This window comes from Brachyhypopomus gauderio, chromosome 16 (assembly GCF_052324685.1).
Source record: "Brachyhypopomus gauderio isolate BG-103 chromosome 16, BGAUD_0.2, whole genome shotgun sequence".
Lineage (NCBI taxonomy): Eukaryota > Metazoa > Chordata > Actinopteri > Gymnotiformes > Hypopomidae > Brachyhypopomus > Brachyhypopomus gauderio.
In genome coordinates, this window is record NC_135226.1 from 7,948,047 (window position 1) to 7,971,821 (window position 23,775).

Sequence of the window (23,775 nt, forward strand, 5' to 3'; positions counted from 1 at the left end):
TTGGCACTCTAAAATGAAACAGCTTTGTAGAAAGTCCGCCCAGCGTGAACAGGGTCTTCCCCAAGGGAACAGCTCTATCCCCTTTCTACTGCCCCCCCCCCCCCCCCCCCCCCCCCCCAACACCCCCCCCCCCCCTCCAGCCAGTGCCAGCGTGATTGGAACCAGATAGAGAGACCATTGGCAAGTGCGATCGAGGCAGGAGACACCAGCTCTGTGGACGATTGGAAACTGAACCAGGCTGCTCTCCACGGGCCATAAATCACGGAGCTTTGTCAACAAGCTGCTCCTCGCAGCCCAGAACAAACATATCAGTGCAGAGCAGAAGCATGTGAGGCGCAATCTGAAGAAGATGCAAAGGAGACCGTTCAGTATCATTCCACTTTAATGCTCAGTGCAAGAGATGGCAGTGCATTGGTTACTACAGACGCCGTCTGATGTCTGAGATTTCCGAGCTGCGTTACCATTTGGGGTGTAACTTATTTCAAGACTTGCCCTAACTGTCTCCAGGAAAAGGATTATAATACAGACCACAGTCAAAAAAATTTATTTATAAACCCGACCTGTTTTTAGAGTGCTCTTTCAAAAGTCACTACTCATTTTTTTTTTACTCAACCAAGCTGACATATAAACACAAAACAGACCTTGTGCGTCAATTACAATTTATGTTTGTCATTTTGAACAACAGAGCCGTTTTGACACAACCTACCATACACTGTGACAAAGGAAACAAAACAAAAAAAAAACAACAGACAAATTAAACCACAAAGCTTCACAATGTAACAGGACCTAAGCAATTCTTTCTCGGTTCACTCCCCTGACTCTACACTCGAAGGTTAGTTAAGCTGCATTCATCAGATAGAATCTACATCAAAATACAACGTGGTAAGTGTAGTCACTGACCCAAATATTTTGCTCTCCACTCCACTGAATCTTGACTTTCTCCTGCTTCAGGAAACTAAAATGAGAAAAACATTTACTTTCAGGAACATTTTTGCTGTTTCTCGAAACATTTTTGCAGTTGTTTAGCTCATGCTAATATGTTAATCTGACCTATTTATTAAAATAATGCACCTTGTCTCTGCACTGAAATGTGTCAGTTTTGGAAAGGGCACAGTTCGCCTCATCATGTGTGTGCTGGAGTTGATTTCCAGCACACATGATGTGGGTATAGTGTTGTGTCCCTCACTTAAGAATGCATAATTCATGCACAGTGGGACAAGGAAGAGCCTAATCTGTTTGGCCAGTGTACATAGCAGGTAGTGTGGAATGACATGTGTTGATTTGAACAGACCTCATTAGCCTGACACCATTGATGGACACCGGACCTTCAGATAAACTGACGTTGTTGACCCGTTATTCAATGCAGTGAAACTACTGCAGTACACACACACGCACACACACACACACACACACACACACACACACACACACACACACACACACACACACACACACACACACACAAACACACACACACACACACAATGTAAGTGGCTGCTAAAACATCATTCTGAAGGCAATTTTATAATACAGAGCCTTTGAAGAGATTGAACCAATCAATTTGAATGAGATTCTACTATAGAGGGTTAGAAACTACCAGTCAATCTGTAGATAAATGGAGTAATTTGTCCTTTGTTAATGAGGCCCCAGTCTAGCAAAAGCCTAAATGTGCAGCAGAAATACTGTACACTCTGTACTACAGACTGTGTACTGTGTCTTTGTGTTCTTCGCATTCAAACTGAAGCGCACTGCAGAATTACTGCTGTACGTAGGATGAATTTGGGTATAAAAACAATCTTGTGGCATCCAGTGAAGAACAACGCTATGAACTAAGAACTCGGTCTGGGAAGAAACCTTCGAAACTCTTCAACTCCTACATCCCCAGAATGTCAGTGGAAATTTTACTATGCAGGACAGAATTAGCATTTCAGCTCTTAGAGGTAGACTGACATCAGGCCACATGTTTTTTTATGAGCAGCAGTAAAAATTTGTTTCCAAACTATTGCAAACTTAATTAGGGCTGGTTTTCCGGATGCACACTGCAGTCCTCAACAAGGCATAATCTGAAAAATGGGTCCACGGTGCATTTGTGCTGTGTTGCTGCAAATATCCCTGCATGGCAATGAGAACCAGAGACAAACGCCGATAAGAGCGGCACTACGGTGCAGAAAGATTTAAATTAAAAGTCTCTTCCCAATGAAAAATTTATCACAGTGGTGGAAGGTATGCTGGCAGACTTCTGCATAACGCATCTGTAGCCGTGTTTCTGCTCAAACACCTAGAATGAGCTGCATCAACGTAGCACGAGCAACATACATCAAGTATACACATATGGTAATTTTGGGATCATGTACATTTTTCATGCCATACCATACATGCTTTGCCGTCCCAAATAATTTGCATACAGTTGATCTCTCTACAGTTAATCATATGTGGCTCGAACACCAATAGCACACAAGCGCAGGGACCAGTGACCCAAATATAGAATTTTACCCAGACGTCTCTTTCACCATTTAAGTTTCTGACTTTGTAGTGTCGCTTTCAGAGATGAAGGGCTTCTGGATCCCCCAGGGGCTTGAGGGCAGTTGCAAATTCGCGTGTCATTTGATCTCTTGATCTATCTAACTATTATCAGGAGAAGCTCTCAATACTGATTCCTCAATCATCCGTTCCTCCCGCCTGCTCTTCCCTGGTTCAAGGTAAATATGCCTGATGCATTTTTGCTGTGCATCTAAATGCATTCGTTAGACACCTGCCTCTGATTCATTCCCTGTGGTCCTGTGCCTGAATGTCCTCTATTGTGCATATGTGTTCATACTACAGGCTGTATTTGACTGTGTTTGACTGTTGCTGCACCAAAGTCTCACCTTTTTGCAATTTTTTATCTTTCTCGTCCACATCACTGTGTTTTGGTATTTAAAGCAGACCTACTGTGCTTTGTCCAACTGTCAGAGAACATTGCTCAGCATCTGTTAAGTGCTCAACAGAAAGGATGCCAGACACAGTTTCAGCTTTGGAAAGTGGTACAAAAATATGAAAAACAAGTGACCGGTCAATTCTTCTGTTCCCATTGCATATCCACATGCACCTTGCATGAACAAAACATCAAAGAAAAGATTTCAGTCTGACATGTGCCATCTACCTTAGATTCCATTCTCTCAACACATGTACACACACACACACACACACACACACATACAGACATAGACAACCACACCCACCCATACAAACATATATTCCTGCCCTTTGTTCTATTTTGGACTGCCTTCTCTAGGTTAGTACCGATCCCATTCATTCAGGTCATGACACTAATGTTCCCATTCAAACTGTACACACACACACACACACACACACACACACACACACACACACACACACACACACACACACACACACACACACACTCATTCCTTCCCTCTTTCCAATCTCTGACTGTGACCTTAGGGCCAGCTCTGGTCTCATCGATCGAGGTAATGACGCCACTGCAGACACATTTCAATTCAGAAACACACACAAAGGCACCATCATGCACAGCGTAAATGTGTTTATAAGACAGCAATTTAAATACAAAATGTATTCCGGAAACACTTGGTGCTAGTGTGTGATGATAAGCAGACTGAAGCCTGTTGAATCAGTAACCGGGAGTGTGAATGTTATCATTTAAGCTTTATCCAATTAACAGTACCACAGCAGAGCCAAACACAAGCCAAACACTGTTTCCGCGTTGCCAGCGTTTTTTGCATTGGGATATTGAAGATACTGCAACATAAAACGGACTTTACATTTTCACAATTCTGCCCACAATTTGTTTCACTGACACTGTTAAAGCAGCACATACGAAGAGAGGAATTGACATCCTACGCTTGCTTAATGGGGCTATGAGCTGGTAAAATGCCAGTCTGGTTATGAATCTATGCTAGGTAACATCTTTTCTAACATCTAACATCTAACATCATCAATGGCTATATTCTAAAGAATTAGCCATGGCCACTTTGATTACGAGGTGGAGCTACTTGTCAATAACCTGGTTCAACCCAATGATTCTTATGATCGATGGCCAGGTTCTCTATTTACTTAGCCTGCTATTTCCACCAAATCTCTCTTTTTGCATTTGAGTTCAAACGTTATTTGATGTTCACTTGCTATATCCACTTAGGATCTTTGGTTTGGTTCATTTGTTTGGTTGATTACCTCTTGTGTAACTACATAAAGTGTCGTCTCAGTGGTCTAGTGGGAGTGTGATGGCTTTTTGATAGGGCCTCACAATTCTTTTCTTCTATTAGTCATAACAGTGACTCAGGAAGCATGAATACCATGTCACACTGGTCCATGAAGACCAGACCTGACAAAGGTTCCTACTGCACAGTAGGATACTGATGCTGAGTGCATTTCCATTATGGAGTAGTTATCTACCATGACAATACTTAAACGTTTATAACTGAACAAATCAGGGATTGATTGTAACCTCCCTACTCTTAACCTTTCTGTAGTTCTCATTCAGACTACGACAGTCATTATGCCAGTATGTGATTCATATTTATATAAAAAAACTCGTAATTCCTTTCAAAACACTTATTCTACTGTCATTTGTAAATCTGCAGTTAAACTCGTGACAATTAAACTAAAGTAAACAATTTGACTAAACTCGACTAAACCTCATGTCTCTGAGGTATCTGTACATGACAAAATCACCTAAATTCCTCTTGGCATATTTGTTATAATATCTATTATGAAACACACTACGTAGGCTTCGTTAAAATGAAGCTAATGGAAGGAATCAATTAATTTACAGGATAATTCATTCATCCCGGCTGGCCGCTTGAGCGAGCCTGTGTGCTCGTGGTGGTCGCAGCAGCGCATGCGCAGAGTCACGGCGCTGTCAGACTTAAAACAGCTGGGCTTGTCGGGTTCCGAGAGCGATCGTGGGACTACGAAGTAACGGAGACACGGATTAAGATAAGGCTTATTACTGCTCTAGTGCTATCACAGCTTGACGCGAAATAAGAAAACGAAAGCGGATTAGTGACATTCATCAGGAGCGCTAGACACAAGAGGAGAACAAGATCTCGTCCAGCCACTGAAACGCAGAAGATGCTTGTTGCAAACAGACACACTGATGGTGAATTTGAGTAACCTAAAGTATTTTTTAGCCCCTGGAAAGCCGCTCCTGTATCTTGATGAAGTGTTCTCGTTTGAAGGTAAGAACATTTGTTCCGTGTGTTCTGCTTGCGTTTAAAGTGTCGCGTTTAGCTTAATTCACATTTCAATATTATATGAAACGCAAAAGTTTTTATTATGAATAACAGAGAACAGCATCTGACCCATGCCTACACCCTGTGTGTGGTATCAAACGGACTTGAATAAGAATGAAGACAAGTGATTTGGACTGAACATGAACATGTCACTCTTTAAGAGACGCGTGACCACGTTTCCGGTGGTGTAACATGTACTAATATTATCTGGCACAATCTGAAGATATGGGGGAAGACGGCGTGTTCCTCCAACTCTTCACTCTCAGATATCTTTAAGGTGGATGCGAAGCTCTGGGCTCCATGTTTTCCCGGACTCTAGGTCCAATCTGCGAGAAGCGCACTTCACGTCTCAAGACGTTTTCTTTGAGATCTCTAAGCCTGCACTTGTCTTTACTATTGTGACTAGATATTATGGTTACTTTATAATAACTACGATTATTATTATTATCATTATTATTATTATTGTTATTGTTGTTGTTTTAAGCAGCTTAAATGGTTGCTGTGGAGTAATTTTGCACTCTGATGAAATATAACTTGCATGAAAACTTTCCATCACAGCATCGTTCGCAGAACAAACACAGAATTTGTTTTTGATTCTATGAACATTGAGACTGTTTGAGACCATGTGTTGTGTATTTACATGATTATACACTAAAAGTGCTGCTATATCCATTATTACTTCAGCTAATTATAGAGGTTCACTAAAAGACTGCTGTCAATGAATCTTTTAGCCCCATGTCTACTCTTAATCAAGATCGTTTGTCACAGTTGACCTTTCAGCAGTTTGCCAAGATCCTCCACTCGTAGATGATTTGTGATGAGAGATGCAGGCATTGCAAATTCTGTCATGTGAGTGCTTCCTCGATGCATGCAGACCATCACTGGCCCCTGACACAGTACCAGATTCTTCATTCCACACTTGTGTGTAGAAGCTTTTCTGGAACATCTGACATCTGTATGTGAAAAATGGACATGAATGTCTGGGCACTATTTTTATTAGGTTTTTTTTTAATATGCGCACCTATAATAATGATTGAGTCCGGCATTAAATCTGGTTTGTCTATTATTATGAATGGCTTGACTGGTAGAGCAAGCACTTTCTTTCTTCCATATGTGATTTATTTCTGGCTTGAACAACAAACACTATAATGGACTTAGTTCTTGCACTAAAAGTTGATGTACGTATTTCATGGTGGCGGGTGTGCTGAGTGCAGGTTTGGTGTTCAGTGTGTGGGGTGCTGCGTTGGGCTTTTACCCGCTTCTTGAATTCAGACTCAAACAAGACTGAAAGGGGAGTGCTTCGCTTCTTCGGGATTAGTTTGATTCACGATGTCTTTTACGAAAACCTTCTGTCGTTCTCAGAAAGGAGGACATGCCTTTCCAAACGTCTCCAGTGAAGAGATGCTGAGCTAAGATATAGTCAAAATATAACATGGCTTTTATTTTGACACGCCCGGGCAGTCAGAGGGGATGATGCTTTACCAGACAGATTAAGCTTAGCCTTGGACCAAATACCAAATGACTCTCAGTGTCTCCGTGAGGGCTCTCCAGTGAAAATCCTCTTTTGACTGTTCGACTGGAGCTGTCATCACTCTAGGAAGCCAGCTAGCTTGGTGCTTCTTGTCTTTGGCCACTAAAGCTTGTCACAAGTAGGGTCATTTTGGTTTATGTAGAGAGAGAGAGAGAGAGAGAGAGAGAGAGAGAGAGAGAGAGAGAGAGAGAGAGAGAGAGAGAGAGAGAGAGACAGAGAGAGAGAGAGAGAGACAGAGAGAGACAGAGAGAGAGAGAGATCACACTGTACTGTGTCATTGTACTATTCAGAGTAATGTCTTCCAAACCCCACAGCCACGAATGAATAGAAAAAGCATTTGTTATGTAATTTTTCTTTCTTTCCTAGCTGGTCAATCTAGGTGAAGGTGAAGTTGCAGAAATGGAACAAGAGGTGAATAATGAATAATTAATGTACTTAATATGCAATATGTAGCTACTAATAAAAATCTATGCACATGCACACAGCCACATCTATGCACATCCATGCACACAGGCAAGTTCTGCTGAATGTGTGTGTGTGTGTGTGTGTGTGTGTGTGTGTGTGTGTGTGTGTGTGTGTGTGTGTGTGTGTGTGCGTGTGTGTGTGTGTGTGTGTGTGTGTGTGTGTGTGTGTGCGTGCATATTTCCTGAGGTCCTACTGCAGATCACCCTCTCAGCTCTGCACAATGTCTGCTTCTATAGTCTCCCATGTCAGTTCACTTTTGTACATACTTCCATTTGACTTTAGTGGTTAATAAAACAGTGTCCATGGGCTGGTGTTTGCCATCATTTCCGTAGGCGTTTATCGAGCTCATAGCGGCTTGTTTATGACCCTGCCGTAAATCTGCAAATGTAAATGTGACCCAAACAACACGAAACATAAATAATAGGAGATAGTGTATTCGAAGCAAAATTTTTACGCATCAGCCTTTAGATTCGCTGGCTATCTGCTGGACTCCCACAGGGCACTGGCGTGCTGAAGCAGAGCTTATTTGACACGGGTCACGTATCAGGGCCATACTTACTGCTGTCTGCCTCAGCAGATGCAAACTGTGGTTTCAACGTGTAACCTTTAAGGTGGAAAACTGTTCCCCGTCGCATGGACTTGTGAGCACGCTGTGCTGTAGGCCCGAGCCTTGAACATACGGTGTGCATCAGGAATGTTGGGTTTCTGGTCAACTGTAGTGTAGGAGAATACTGCCATTGTCCCATTGGTTCATGATTCAAACCTGTCAGCTATGGATGTGCTGTGCTGTGAGAAAAATGACACAAAGAGCATTTTGTGAAAATGAGCAGATCCATCGGTAGACTTTGGAAATGCTATCATTCACCTACCTTTAAAATAGCTCAGATGTAGCCGTATTCATCATTTATTCAACGATACTCATGGATCGTAGTTCCACCCAGTACGTTAGGTCCTGCGTCACCCCAGGTGCTGCTTCACAGTAGATACTGAGTAAAATGTCTTAATAACAAAAAAAATTAGTCTGGAATTGAAAAGGTTGGACGTGCATAATGAAGTCTGAGTTTGGGGGCACTTGCTTTGGGGCGTCCTCGTGCAGCGGCTTGGTGGGATTCTCCATAATGGGGCCACATCAATCAGAGAGTACGCTCCTTTGATTGGCCTTTCCCTTAGGAAGTAAAAGTAAAAGGATAAAGTGCTGATCTGACAGCGGAAAGATCTTCCCTGATTCTCTTTGATACGAGTATTTAAACCCCGTCAGTACCTCAGAAATAGCAGGGTTACATCATCACATAGAATGCCTGATTTGTAATTACAGCACTTCAGATTAATGTGAACTATTATGTCTGTGGAATTTTTTTCTTCGGTTTTTCTCTTTTTCTCACCCATACAATTAGAACAACAGTTTATTATTTAAAATGCAAACAAGCCGATGAACCTCACTGCTGACTGTTTATGCGTGGGGATAAAAAAATGACTTCAAATCAGATAAAAAACTGTGAGTGGCAGAAAATGAGGTAAGTGGCATTGGGATGTTGCCGTTTGGCCTACGCCCGTTTTGTGAGTGAGGGAAGACAGATTTGGGTTGCTACATGTCACTGGCACCACAGGTCACTTCTCATGTGTCTGCTGCCCACTGAGGCATGCATTCCTGGCCAAAGACACTGACAGAATCTCCACTGGAGACCAAAAAAAAAAAACTCCCCAAAAACACACCATAAGGCCTGGGCCCGTGTTACAAAACGTTAAAGATGTCTAGGTGGCTTTTATGCCAGTTTTGAAGGAAAAAAGTCTCCACTGAGAGAAACATTCATTGGGACTGTGAAACTGTGAAACTGGGTGTGTGGTGAAGTATTACACAGCAAGTTGTGTAGCATACATGCATAAAATCCTTATCTAGTTGGCAGACTCGGTCTGCTTCACTCTCTGCTTATTCCCCATTTGTGTGTAGACTCAATGCTCACATCTAGTAGAGGGCTTAGACGACATATTTACACTCCTTAAAACAAATTTTAAGAAGTGGGACACGGCTGGCTTCATGGCGGGTGAAAGAGAGTGACTGACGTCTCCGACCGCATCTGAGGTGATTTCTATCATAGAAAAATGCTAAATATGTATATAAATATATGTATAAGCACTGTGCAAGCTTCCACAAGCCACAGCTTAATAATTTGAGCACTGCTGTCACTCTCTTCTAATCAAGATTTGTAGTGGCGTCCAACGACTCTACCAATTGGGGCTGGAACTTTGGATTCAAACGGGCTGTTTTGAAACCCAGTATAAATATCACTTAAGGAAAACACGATATATATATATATATATATATATATATATATATATATATATATATATATATATATATATATATATATATATATATTATCACACTCTTTCGTGTTAACCCAGTACTAGCACCACATTGCAGAGAAACATTGTACTGGAGTCAGTTTGCATAATTTTATCATATAAATTGCGCTTTCCTTAAGAGATGAACCCCCCCCCCCCCCCCCCCCCAGAATTGTATTAAATTTGATGCTTTCAAAATTCGCCAATTCACCTTTTTGAGGTTAAATTATGTTGTTCATGTCAGCAAATCTTTATGGAGCAATACTTCACACAACAATGGCAGAGCCACTGTTAGCTGCTGTAAATGCAGAATTGGTTGAGTAACGCTCAGATTCAGTCCACCCCACATACAATGCAGATCCATAAACGTCTCTGTGGGGACGCAGGCGCTCCGGTTATTGTATTACATTTGCGATGGCTTGGCTTGCAGATTTGGAATACAAGTTAAGACAAATGGGCACATGGCTGTAGACCCCCAAGCGCCGCCCTGCTGTTGCCCACAAGTCACTACGCAGTCTCAGTGGGCGACCTGCTGCAGAAAACAGGAAGAAACAAACAGGCCCATGATACCGCAGTTGAATACAGCACAGGTTTCCTTTTGTTGCATATCCAGCTAACTAAAAATGTAAAAATACAACCCAGTGTTGTAAGGTTGGAATGAAAAGAAAAGCTCCCTGGGCTCAGCAGTAGTTGTTTGTTTCGTTGTGATTTAAATACCATTTACCAGCAGGGATACTACACAGCTAGAGAGAAGATATTGCAGTAATGAGGAATTTCACATTCACATTTATGCCTTTTATAGCTAATGAAATAAGTACCGTTCTAATATAGGGCATCCTTTAATTAACAGTTCTCCTTCCAAAGGCTAATGTTGTTATGAATGAGACTGTGTTGATAACCTCATCATAGCTCAGAATTGTCACCTCCCCACCACCTGAGCTTGTGCAACCACAAAGAGGAACTCTCTGTTTGCAAAGGAACACTGAGTTTTAATTTGAGTTCATTTTCAGGATCATTGATCTAAAGCTATCGTAAGAGAATACTTTTTCTTTCCGCACAATGAGTTATGCAGACCCCGAATATAGATAAAATTCAATTTAGATTGTTAAGAAGCAACAAAACAATCGTTCACTGCTGTGCGGAAATTACTTGGTATGAGATTTCAGTCTCGGACATCGGCGTGTAGTTTGAATGTGTTGTGCTGAGAGAGTTGAACGCCAGTGACGGTCTGCCTGTTTTGATTTCATGCGTGTCGTTGTCATCTCCGCCCGTGGTTGGAAGTCATGGGGCAGTCATGGCCTGGCGGTTAGGGAACTGGTCTTGTGACCGGAGGGTCGTGGGTTCGATTCCCAGACAGGCCATGACTGAGGTGCCCTTGAGCAAGGCACCTAACCCCAACTGCTCCCCGGGCGCCGGGCTAGGGCTGCCCACCGCTCTGGGTACGTTTGATCCACAGCCCCCTAGTAATCACTAGTGTGTGTGTGTGTGTGTGTGTTCTGACTGCACAGATGGGTTAAAAGCGGAGGACAAATTTCGATTGGGGTGTAAAAATCACAATTGACAAAATATGGCACATTTCATTTTCATTTCATTAGAATAGAGCTGTCAGAAGCTTGCAGCCTGCCTCTGCGTCTGCACTGGTTCTGACGGAAGTCCACCAGCCGCCAGTCACTAGCTGCTCGGCGCCCCACGGGATAATGGGCCTCCGGGCTGATTGGCATTCTCAGCAGGCCCTCGCCTCTGGTTTCCCTGGTGTCGGCAAGAACGCCCGCCACTGCATCCTTGGCATTTGTGTAGATCTGGGCCCTTTGCCAGAACCGGGCCCAGCACAAGGGGCAAGGGGTTAAACTGACAAAAGCGGGTCTTAGTCAGCGGAGGCAGCTTTGTGTGCCGTGTTGCAAAGGGACCAATTATCCCCGGGGGAAGATTTTTTTTCCCACCCTCTTAAAATAAAATACCGTCGTTCTTGCCATGGAGTGCGGAAGAGAAATAAAATCAAATGAAGATACGGTGCGAAAACCCGGATGAATAGCGGCAGAAACATTCGTTTGGCGGCCATGGAAAATTTCTGAGCTTCTCTGCCATCGGTGTGGGCTTGAACGCTTTTCATGTCACATCTCAAGTACAATAACCGCTCATTCATATTCATGCACGTTCTGGATATTATACCATCAGCTCTTAAAATGAATCAGCACAGGACTCATGTTTCCCCTCTGCTGGGGCCTCAGTCGGTAGATCTCAGATAGAACACATCAGAAGTAAACAGGGGCCCTGAAGTGAGTTGTGTGCAGCTTACAAGGAAAGCCGAGCCCCGGCTTCACATCGGGCCCCTTGCGAGGTTTGTTTATCAAGTCTTCCAGCTAACAAGCACTCTCCTTTGGAGCTGAAATAACGTGCAGATTAAGCCTCACAAAGTGCTGTGCAAGTGCTTCTCCACTGTAAGAAATGCCATTGTCCAAACGAGTTTCTCAGAGTCTGCATGCCAGCATTAATTACCGTGCATATCAGTCAGCAAAACTTTACGAAATACGTATTATGTATTTTATTTTTTTTCAGAGAGATATTAAATAACTAGGAGAGGAAATGCACTGAGACTAGGAGCAGTTAACACATCTGTTTTAAATTTGAGATGAGTGACTTGGATCGCTTTCAGAAAAGGTCACTGCTGTTCCATAAAGACGGAAAGGAGACCACAGTGGAGTCGGCTTAGCCAGCACTGCTTCCTCTACACCTAATGGAGACACAACCAGAGAAAAAGTGTGAACATGCCTCATCCATATTTTCCCTCTGATCTCCAATTCTCAGGTTTATCACTAAGGATAAAAATATATATAAATGTAAACGATGTGCCCTGACTTGTAACTAACTTCTTTCTATTTTCACATTAGGTTCTCTGAGCCTCGGTGTCTGAGGGAGAGCATGCTAAGCCTGAGGTACTTCTGTCAACAAGAGATGGAGCACAACGACGTCGCTTTAGCCTAATCCTCGCGCTGGCACGTGCGGCCGCACTGAAGCGGTGAATCGGCGCGCGCTAGGTGGGATTTGCAGCAGTCTGTTTTCAATCAGAATGTAAATAAGGGTTCCTCGCGGAAATCGTGAAAAAGCGTCGCTACCTGGTCCGGGTGGGTGCCACGCCGGCATGACATCGTAACGACGCGGCCGAGCCCAAGAGAAGGGGAAGATGGCGAAGCCCTTCTACAGACTCCAGCGGTTCTTGCGACGGACTCAGCTGCTCTTCCTGTTTCTGGGTGTGGCCTACATCATGGCAGGAAGTGTGCTCCTGCTGCAGAGGTCCGGATTTGTGGTGTATCAGCGGGGAAGCGGTGGAGGCTTTCTTCTTCCTGCCTCGCTGCCGCCGCCCCCGCCTCGCTCTCTGGTGCCCCCTGCCCTCGGGACCAGGTACGGCGGGGTGGGTCCTCGTTTGATCATGAAAGCCTATCGCGGGACTGAGTCGGAGGATGGGATTGGACCCCAGTGGCTGATGTCACGCAACCAAGAGATCAGGCACCTGCGTAGACGCTGGTTCCATAGCCTGATGTCCGAGCGGGACATGGCCAGGCCCGAGAGGGCCAGTCCGAAGAGGAACGTCAGGCACAAAGGTAAACCTCTGATGTCATAGCTTCAGTCTCCTAAAAATGTCAATAATGGTTGTGTCAGTAATGGTTTGCTCGATGAATTTGATCTCAAGTATTACAGTTCGTTGTGTGTCACTTGTCCAACAAGGCACCTACGTGGGATGTTTTGCGGACGACCCAATGGACCGGGCCTTAAAGGGCGTGGTGTTCTACGACTTCCGCAAAATGACCAGCACCCTGTGCCAGGACACCTGCACAGAAAGGTACCAGATAACCCTAAACACACCTAGACTCCCTCCTCCACCAGGCCACCAGGAGACTCATATGCTGGCTAGAAGCTCCTTTCATACTTGACTTAAATCAAGAAGTAGTGAAAGTGCTCAGGGATGCGAACAGAGTGTGCAGCACAGTGCCAGCTGGCTCCTCTAGGGCTGTGGGATTTGGAACGGGACCAATTAAGGGAACAGGTCTGGAGTCTGGCTTCCGTCAGCCAGGATGTTAAGGGTGCCTTTGCTGATTGTAGCGAAGGAGCCGACACCTGCTCCAGATCCTCGGCTGGGAGTTAATTGACCACCAGAGAAATTGGGTTATTGAGGATTGCCCCCTTTAATTAGCCCACAGTGTGTCAAAGCTTATTTAATAACATGGTGGCGTTTGCCGTCTTTTGGGGCAATTTAAATAGCTAAGCAGAAAACCGCTCATGGGAGTCAATGTCGGGTCTAGTCTGAGACAGTGCTGGCGAGAATTTGTTATTAATTCTTAACCGAGGTGTTGGCGCAACTTACTTTGAAGCAACGTTAGGTGATGAAATTTGTTTTAGCAAAAAACCTTTTTCGGTGGTAGAATTTATGCATGAAATTTTTGTGGCTAAAGATGTTGACATGTTTTGCAGGCATAAACAAAATGTGTAATATGTACAACAGTGCAGCTGTCCGCATTCAGCGTTCTAGTTTCAGCCATGAATGGGGTCCATTATGACTGTCTGGTTTGGTGTCTCACAGATTCTGTCAGGAGGCTTGCATGGTAAAAAAAAAGGATCACTTTGACTTATTTGAGATGTGGTGCCCTCATACAGTTCCTGCACACTACACCCCTGTGCCTATCGAGAACATATACTCCCTGGTCATTTATTTATTATAGTGCATTTTATAAGTGTGCTGTTAGACTCCATAGCCCTTGTGTTGCTGTGCTGTAACGTGTTGCCCACTGTGTTCAGCGTCTGAGTGTTCCTGACCACAGATGAATTCCTCATGGGGCAGTGGTACTGGGTCATTCTTAACCAGGCAGTGACACTGAGAAGTTCTTGGCAGAAATTGGCCATTGCTGAGGAGCTGAAGGATGTTCAACACACCCCCTTCATGGCGTCTCCATCTGTACACTCACAAGGTCTTTCTGAGAAAGAAATTATTTTACGGAAGTGGGTGGCAAGTCAAACCCTCCTTGAAATCTAGGACATCGGTTTCCATAAATGTTTTGAATAAACTGTACAAGTTGAACATATTTATTTTATGCAATTTACTTTTACACATTGTACACATAAGATATAATTTACACACTTTTAAATTTATTTATAAAACATATTTTTAGAAAAATGTACCAAAGAAAATGTGCGTTTTAACCTGAAAAATGAATCATAGCTTGTTCGCTGTGGATGACAGTGAGGGCAATTACTGTAAAGAGACTGTTAAAATACTCTGTCAGTGCAAGCTTTTGAAAGCCGCCGATTTGCCTGTGTTTGAGGAGAGCTTCCTCCATGTGCTTCCGGCTTCTCCAGACAGAGGACACTGCTGGCCCTACCTGGATTTAGAGGCTTAGAGGGGCTGTCAGGTACCAGAGAGCTCAGGGGTGCTCTGAGCTACCCAGGCCCAACCTCTATTTCACGGGAAGAATGATTGTTGAGGTTTCCATAGCGATGTGTCAGCGGCACGTTTCGAACAGGTTGGGGTAAGGTGATGGAAGTGGGATCAGGAGACGAGTCTAATACACCTTGAGCACAGCAGGGGGCAGGCTCCGAACGCCATCACACGGTGGATCTTGGCCTTTCGATACATGTCACTGTGGGCCTGGCATGATAGGAGTGTGGAGATGAGAATGGGGAGGGGGGTGTTGGTTGGATCACGGGCAAGCAGATATCAACTAACCTGGCGTGCATTGTGCACCGAGGAGCTGGAGGATGACATGTCCGAGCAGTCGAGGTGAGCTCAGGCGGCCAGGAGACGTCTGCCTCTACTGTGTGGAACAGGCCAGATGGCTTGGCGCTGCCCCTTGAGGAGAGCCGTCGCTACAGACAGGCTCCGGCCAGCGCCGGGCACCAGCAAGGTGTCGGGGCAGCTGTTTGGTGCGACGATCCAGCCAGTGATCGAAAGCTAAACCCCTCAGGGCTGTCTCCGTCTTGCAGCCGTGCCTGGGTGAGGTGCTGGGGCCGTCGTTGAGCTGACTTGGAGCTAGATGGAAGGTTTTCACTCGTTTTACTCTGGGCCATGACATGGCGACTCCAACTGCAGAACCAGCACTGATGCTCAAGGCATATCACGGTGTGCCATTCCAGAATCCTCCACGTGAAGCTGTGAAGTCCTTTACGCATTGGTCCAAAGAGAACCGTTAACTGGGCCGTGATATCTAATGTATATGTAAATTGGATTTAAAGTAGAATCTAATAATATTATATTATTATTATAATTCTAATAATGTAATAGCTGAAGTTATTTAAAAGGGGGAACTTTAAGCTTTAAAGGTCAAGGAGAATGGATAGACTTGCTTTGGTCCCTATAGGACAGTGGCGCAATGAGTAATGTGATATCTAATTAGAATTTTTGGTGCAAGTAATTGTTGAAGTTATTTAAGAGGAAGTCATTTAAAATGTAAGCCTGACTTTTCTGAACATTTAGTTCACGTTACGCGTGCTCCTGCCTGCTCTCTCAGGGTCAGACTTCATAAATAGTGTGTGTGAAGTGTGTGATGTGTGTGTGGTTGCCATTCATTTTGCAGCAGTAACATTTTACAAGCACTAAACCTGCACGGAAAATGAACCGAGAATGGTGCTGCAGTTCCGGCCCAGAACTGGCGAAGGTTTTAATCGCTAGAATCTCACTTGGCCCCTCGTTTGTTCACACAGTGGGTACCAGTATGCTGGCTTGGAGTACGGGTCCGAGTGTTACTGTGGCAACCATGTCACCAGTGCTCGGATGAAGGAGGAGGAGTGTAATTTGGACTGCAAAGGAGAGAAGGGCTCGGTCTGTGGGGGCGTGGCCCGCCTGTCTGTCTACAAGGTGGAGGACATGCTCCCAGGACAGAAGAGGTGTAAGTACAGAGTAAACGCTTCCGGGACATTGTCTCTTGGTTATGACCTACAAGACGCACTCACACACACACACACACACACACACACACACACACACACACACACACACACACACACACACACATACACACACACTCATAAGCATGTCTGTCATGAAAGACTTCTTGCAAAAACATCTGGCGTATGTCTGGCACAGCATCGGTTCTCCAGTCACATACACAAACACATACAGACACACACCCACACATATGCATGCGCACACATTTTCAAAAAGGGCTCTGATGGATTTTCACAGCACCACAGGGCATGCACAGCAGTCTCGGTTCCCTCTGCCACACGTGTGCATAATCTATATGCATTAAAATGTACATAATCTACCTACATGTAGGTATGCTTAATCTATGCACGCACAGGTATGCATAGCAAACTCACAACTCGCACCTCAGTTTCCTGTTATTGTAGCATAGATGCACACAGCCTGCTGAGCTCTTGGCCTCGTGGTGCTCGTCCTGCAGGTGATGGAGGGCCAGGCTCCAGATCTATGAATAGCCATATGCCTGGGCCCTGGCTGCTCCACCAACCCCACCCACATGCTGCTGACTGGGGCTCGTCCGGCCGTCCGGTCTCGCGCGGGCGGAGGCCAGCTGGAGGCGGTCCAACTCCATGCCAGCTGCATCCTCTCTCGCGCAATCTCGCATCCAACCGTTACAACTCCAGAGCATATTTTATGCCCTAAATAGAGAGGGTTATTCATTATTTATAAATAAATCACACAAACTGTGAAAAGACATCGCCATCCCCGTTTGTTTTGTTCCTAATTGCTTATTTATGCCGTGGCTTGTTCTATATGCGCGTTTTCCATATACATCTCTGCGTACGGCTGTTAACGAAGAAACCGCAGAGATTCAACTGCCATCCTTGATCACACTTGATGCAGAGACACTTTCCATCAATCCAGTTTAATCCTGTTTGCTTTTCTTGTGTAACCTCGTCCTAATGACATCTTACAAGATAATACATTTTTTTTAATGGTTGTTTATTGAATCTATCACAGTACGCAGATGTCTTGCTGTGGTCACTTTGAACATCTCGCCGACAAACTTGATCCCTGCTGTCTCTGGGCCGACTCCCCCTGCTCCTTGTGGCTGTGTACGCAGGGCTTCAAAAGCCACATGTTTGATGGTTTAGTGCAGCTGTGTCATCGCTCCGGTCCGTCTGAGGCTGCAGTGTTTCTTCGTTTGTTTGGAGAGGTGGTCAAAGCCCTTCAGACTCCAGCGGGGATGGTGATATCCAGCGTCCCACGGGCGAGCCGACGCGTGCTAGTTAATGACTCTCCAGTAGCCGTGCACAGGCCCGACACGTGCACACGGAGATGAGTGGGAGAGGGTCTCCTCGGGCTCGCCAGAACGGCACTCGAGACCAGACTGGTGTCACTGCAGCTTGGATACACTGCAGCTTGAATAAAGGCTGCACAGATGTTTATATGGCTCCAGGGATTTGCGAGCCTTCATACACCGCAGAAGAGTTCTCTTTCTTTTTCTTTTCTTTTCTTTTTTTATTATTATCTCTGCTTTGCCCATGAAACCAGTCGATCAAGCTTTAGCCGAGGCCCCACTGTTTCATATATGTAGGTCCGTCATCTGAATGTCTCTATTTTATACCGACTTCTGAGGAATTCACATTGATTAGCATGAACATTATTGAATATAAGCTTCTTGCAATCCACTGTTAGCATACAATAGGTGGATCTCAAAGTCTCATTGGACTTTTTATTTATATCACATCATTTACATTATTCTGACAAACCCAGTTAGCAGTAAATGCACTATGAACCAATTAATCATGCAGTTATTTTCCCTAAAATATGCAGTCGCTCTGTGACCTCTGTCGCCTTTTTCTGCTTTCAGACAGAAACGTTCGTTACCGTGGCTGTTTCAGGAGGCCGGACAATGCCACGACATCATCTTTGACTCACGTGGCCCCTCCCAACCTCACTTCACAGACCTGCATTGAGGCGTGCACTGAAAAGGTCCTCCTCTCTTCTCTGTCCTCTTACCCAGCATGCTCGGTTCCCCTCGCTGGTATTTTCCTTCATTTGTATCACTGGGAGATTAGCATTGATTGGCTGGTTCTCCTGGGGTTGGGGCACTGTGTAGCTCTCTCCTTGGCACACCTTGCATAAAACTTTTGCTGCAGTTTTCTGAAAACAATCTGCTTGTTTAAACATTAATGTGGCCCTTAAGAGAATCGATGCATGCCATAATCAATCTGGCATGCTTCGTGAATGCTGTGATTGCCGTGTGATTGTAGACCCCTCTGTCAGGATTGCTATGTTCACGCTCTTCCAGCAGGTCAATTGATTGTCAACCGAGAAACTAATTGTGGCTTTTGAAAACGCTATCACTAAATGAGATCCAAAAATAGATGCGATTTGATGAAATGATACACAGAAACACAGAGGCTCCATTTGGGCAAGCACAAGTTAAAATCAAACAACTTCAAAGTGAAACAACACTGTTAGTTGAACCCCTTACGGTTAAAGGAAACACCACAGAGGACAGATTCTCATTCCTCACTTTCGTAACGGCAATTTTCATTTTGGTTTCAGTGTAGTCATTGAATAATTCACAATCGTTCCTAAATAATATATACCATAAGATTAATAACTACATAATAAGCTGAGTGAGGTTAAGTGCAGATTCATTTTAGTATTTGAAAGTGCTAGTATAAAACATGTCTGTTGAGCACATAGCCCAAAACCCAACACGGTTTTTTTAAAAACACATTAACCTTCTCACATGAAGGGCACAGACCTCGTATGAAGATGCGGCATATAGTGTAACGCAGACTTCTTTCACTAGGAGTTCCCTTTAGCCATGCTGACCGGCCTGGGCTGCTTCTGTGGCTACGCCACTCCGTGTTTCTCCCTCAGCGACCCTGTGGATGAAGAACACTGCTCCTGTGTGAACACCAGCCTCCAAAGCCCCAAACGCTGCCCATCTTTCATTCAGGTGTACCAGACACCGGTGCAAGGTAGGAGCACGACTCTGTGTCTTCAGAAAGGTCTTCAGCACCATAACGGCCGTGTTCAGAGTTCAGCTGAATGATATATTTCACAATATAATACATTTCTGATTTGCTGCAACCTATAAGGGGTTGTGAAATCAGTTATAATATTGCTATTAATGTGGAAATAACTGATATTGGCTACTTTACTTTTATGGATCGCGTGGTTTTCTAGACTCCAGGTGTACTGAGAGGAGATTCCTGCCAGAAAAGTCAAAGTGTCTGGTGGCTCTGTCCAGTTTCCCTGGGGCAGGAAACACTTGGGTGAGGCACCTGATCGAGCTGGCCACTGGGTATTACACAGGCAGCTACTACTTTGATGGGACCCTTTATAACAGAGGTAAACATCGTTGTCCTTATCTGTATGTCATAGGGGGATTGTTGTGTCTTGATCTACTCATGTAGTCGATGGCGGTGAGAGAATGTGCGTTGTTAAGACATGCCATTGAACCAGCGTCAGTTCAGCCTAGAAAAATCCAGTGGGTTTTTGACTTCACTGTAGGAAGCTCAGGGAGGTAATTGTCCATCCTATTCTGAGGAGGTCCCACAAGAGGCCCCTCGCTGTTTTAAAGCATTAATCATTTAGGGAATCCCTGCAAAACACAGCCTTGTTCAACTCACTGGTGGGAAAGAGATGCTTTGCACTGATTTCTTTAAAGTCAAATTTACAAGCCTGTTTGTGTGGCATTGCAGATGCTTTCTTCTCTATTCATCTCCTCACGTCTCCACTTCAGTTTCCTGCTTATTTCGTGGCAGGTCCCTCATAGTCACTCTTTGTCGTTTTAGTCCGTGGTTTGTCTGAATCGACTAACCTTCAGCTCACTTTCATGCTCCGTACCTTATACTTTTGAGTCAAAACTTATACATAACACAAATCATAAAAGAACCCACTGAGTTTTCATTAAAGAATCAGACCACCTTGAAAGTCAGTCTCCACAAATCCATCACTGGCCTGACAGAGTGGTGGAGGGGACATATTCAACCTTCAACACTTGCTATTTCAAAAAGTGTGTGTCTGTCTGTGTGTGTGTGTGTGTGTGTGTGTGTGTGTGTGTGTGTGTGTGTGTGTGTGTGTGTGTGTGTGTGTGTGGTGGCTCTGCATCCTAAGTCCGTATTCCTTCCTTCTGTGCAGGCTTCAAGGGCGAGAAGGATTATTGGAAGAGTGGTCGCACCATCTGCGTGAAGACACATGAGAGCGGCCGGCGCGATATCGACATGTACGACTCGGCCATCCTGCTCATAAGGAACCCCTACCGCTCCCTCATAGCGGAGTTCAACCGCAAATGTGCAGGTCATCTGGGCTATGCCTCTGATCAGCACTGGAAAAGCAAAGGTATCACATGGCATTCTTTCATTGGCCTGTTGACAAGAGGATGTGTTTTGTTCACACCATGTGGCAATATTCTACTCAGTGTTATGTAGAAGCATGGTGTATGTATGGTGTATGTATGGTGTATGTATGGTGTATGTATGGCCAAAAGCCAATTGCAACGGATTGGCCGATTTTATTAATTGTGCCACTAAGACCTAAATGAATGACTAGCTATTAAAATAGGAAATGTGATCAAATAATCTTACCACAGGTGTATCAGTGAGAAGGTGGTGGGACAAATGGCCAAGTTATTTTCTTACAAAGTATTATTATTTGCATTAACAATAACAAGAATATTCTGTCCTGTTCTGTATTATTTAAGTTATATTGTATATATGTTCCCTAAAGATTGTTGACCACTGGGAGCCGTTGTGTGTGTGTGTGTGTGTGTGTGTATGTGTGTGTGTGTGTGTGTGTGTGTGTGTGTGTGTGTGTGTGTGTGTGTGTATCTCGGCAGACTGGCCGGAGTTTGTGGGCAGCTACGCGTCCTGGTGGGCATCGCACGTGCTGGACTGGCTCCATTTTGGTCGTAGGCTGCTGGTGGTCCATTACGAGGAGCTCAGGGAGTCACTGGTGCCCACGCTACGCTCCGTAACCACCTTCCTCAACGTCAGCGTCAGCCAGGAACGCCTCCTTTGTGCCGAAAACAACAAGGACGGGAACTTTAAGCGCTCAGGCGCCCATCGACCCGCCTTTGATCCCTTCACACCAGACATGAGGAAACTGATCGATGGTTATATTAGTGCGGTGGACCAGGCCCTCAGGGCTAGTAATCATACAGGCCTGCCTCAGGAATACCTGCCAAGATGATGAGGGGTTGAAACATGGAGGAAGATCTTCCCTCAAGGACCCTGGGCTCCAGAGTCTAGATTAATTGGCCACAGCCAGGATGGCAAACGCGATACATTCAAGGAGATGTACAATATGACAATTTAGATCTGCTCAAAATTGTGCCATGAGGATTGTTGTAGGGTGAAATGGATATTGGTTTTCTTCTTGAATGTGGCAAGTTGTAGAAATGTAAGAAATATGTATGCCTTGATACCTTTGGGTTTTTTTTTGCCAGTTTTTAATATTTCTCTAGTATTGCTATTTAACACAGCACCATCATGTTTAAATATGCAGTGCAGATTTGTTAAAGATTAGATCTTGATCCACGTCACCGGGGAAATGTCGCTGAAGTGGATATTTGAACAAGTGGAAACTGATGTCCATCATGTGTCATATAATCTTTGGGATGCCTTGAGAAGATCCATCTTTTTTCATTTAAACTCACTTAGACTCCAGTGTGCTTTCTGTGTAATGAGATTATGAGATCAGAACGGTCAGTTTTAATAAAATAATCTTACAAACATGCTTGTGATGGCAAATGTTTCCACGGAGGTATTATATATATATATATATATATATATATATATATATATATATATATATATATATATATATATATATATATATATATAATATCTGCAGTCAACTGCTATAATGTTTGTTGTATAGATATATGTCACAATGAATTTGCTTGACTGGAATCTGACAGAGAGCGCAAAGGCAAAGTGCACTTATACTCCTGCACAAATGGAGTGATAAATACCACAGTTCTTCGAAATGTCCACAACTAGCATGATAAATAAAAAAAGAGCTTTTCTTGTAAAAGTTTCACGCAAACTTGTACAATAATATCTCAATTTTAGAATGCGGCACCATCTTGTAACAGAACCAACACAAACATTACAGCCTTTCTCTGTCTGATAAACAAGTTTCACGAGGGACTGCAGTGGTTTGCTTATCAAACTAAAATGCCTTCTGACTTCAGGTACAGTGCTTTAGCAGGGTGACGATAGCACTACGCTAATCCTCACAGAACAGACTAGCCTGACAGCAGCTTAAGCTCAGGTACCTTGATCAGGGTGTTGCAGGTGTCCCTGTGGGCTCTGGTAAAGCCATCCAACGTGTTTCAACCAGACCTGGAACCTGATGGATTGTCTGTGGATAATTGAAATGTGTTAAGTTGATTAGAAAGAATCTAGCAGTTCACAATCACTGTTCAAAATCAAGAGTTTTATGAATTACGTGGATTACGTGGATGAACATAATGTGCTGTAGACCCATTTATTCTTATGTAGAATGAGGAAGCAGTGATCACAATTCAAATCACCTTTATTACATTTAGTATTATCATATTTGATAATAAATGTGATCATACATTTAGTGTATTCCGTTATTCCAGTACAGAGTTTTCGTTTGGCAGTTACAGACATGCCTGTAACATACTGTAAAGAACACAATGGAGTGCTCTGTGTCTGAATTATGAAAGAGGTCTAATGGATTCTCCGACTGTGATTTCCTCCAGGAAGTCATCTCTGAGGTCCATGTTTGGAAAGACTGAAACAGATTCATCTGAAAAGGGATTTTATTTTCATGCTCCTGTTATAGATGAAGATTGTACGTGTGTGTGTGTGTGTGTGTGTGTGTGTGTGTGTGTGTGTGTGTGTGTGTGTGTGTGTTTCTTCTTTCTTGAAAAATCACAGTCCAGTCAGAAGAGTGTATTCTGTGAATTGCATCTTTAGCTTTACAATAATATGGTTCTGGTTTTAGATCTGCTGTTCTATAATCAATAGAAGGTGACAGTCAGGGTTAATCAAGGAGAAACAACACATTGATGCCCAATTGGTGGTACTGGGAATTCTGACTAATCCTGGGACCCAACAGAACACTAGAAGTCAACATATAAATGGATCCTAAGGGGAACAGAAAAGTTTCAGTCTGTTTTTATTCTGAACAGCCTTGATGCTGCTCAGTCAAAGTGACTGAAGTCTCCGGGAGGGAGCTTCGGAGAGGGGCCGGTCGCCATAGTGATTAACGCTGAA

General features: G+C 44.1%; 1 protein-coding gene across 1 annotated transcript; it reads left to right on the forward strand.

Annotated features, from left to right (window-relative positions):
- The first annotated feature begins 4,867 nt into the window (after positions 1 to 4,867).
- Positions 4,868 to 22,248, forward strand: wscd1a (WSC domain containing 1a). Its single transcript, XM_076976801.1, has 9 exons — positions 4,868 to 5,198; positions 12,480 to 13,190; positions 13,315 to 13,429; positions 16,282 to 16,466; positions 18,375 to 18,496; positions 19,329 to 19,500; positions 19,709 to 19,873; positions 20,666 to 20,866; positions 21,363 to 22,248. Exons 2-9 carry the CDS (start codon positions 12,773 to 12,775, stop codon positions 21,713 to 21,715), a joined length of 1,731 nt encoding a protein of 576 aa, XP_076832916.1. The 5' UTR covers positions 4,868 to 5,198; positions 12,480 to 12,772; the 3' UTR covers positions 21,716 to 22,248.
- Positions 22,249 to 23,775: the final 1,527 nt, after the last annotated feature.

Bases quoted from the DNA above. Each gene is read 5' to 3' on its own strand.
- wscd1a (XM_076976801.1), top strand. From the start codon at position 12,773: ATGGCGAAGCCCTTCTACAGACTCCAGCGGTTCTTGCGACGGACTCAG. The intron at 18,497-19,328 runs GTCCTCCTCTCT...TTCTTTCACTAG, and splicing joins TTGAGGCGTGCACTGAAAAG to GAGTTCCCTTTAGCCATGCT. The intron at 19,501-19,708 runs GTAGGAGCACGA...GTGGTTTTCTAG, and splicing joins GTACCAGACACCGGTGCAAG to ACTCCAGGTGTACTGAGAGG.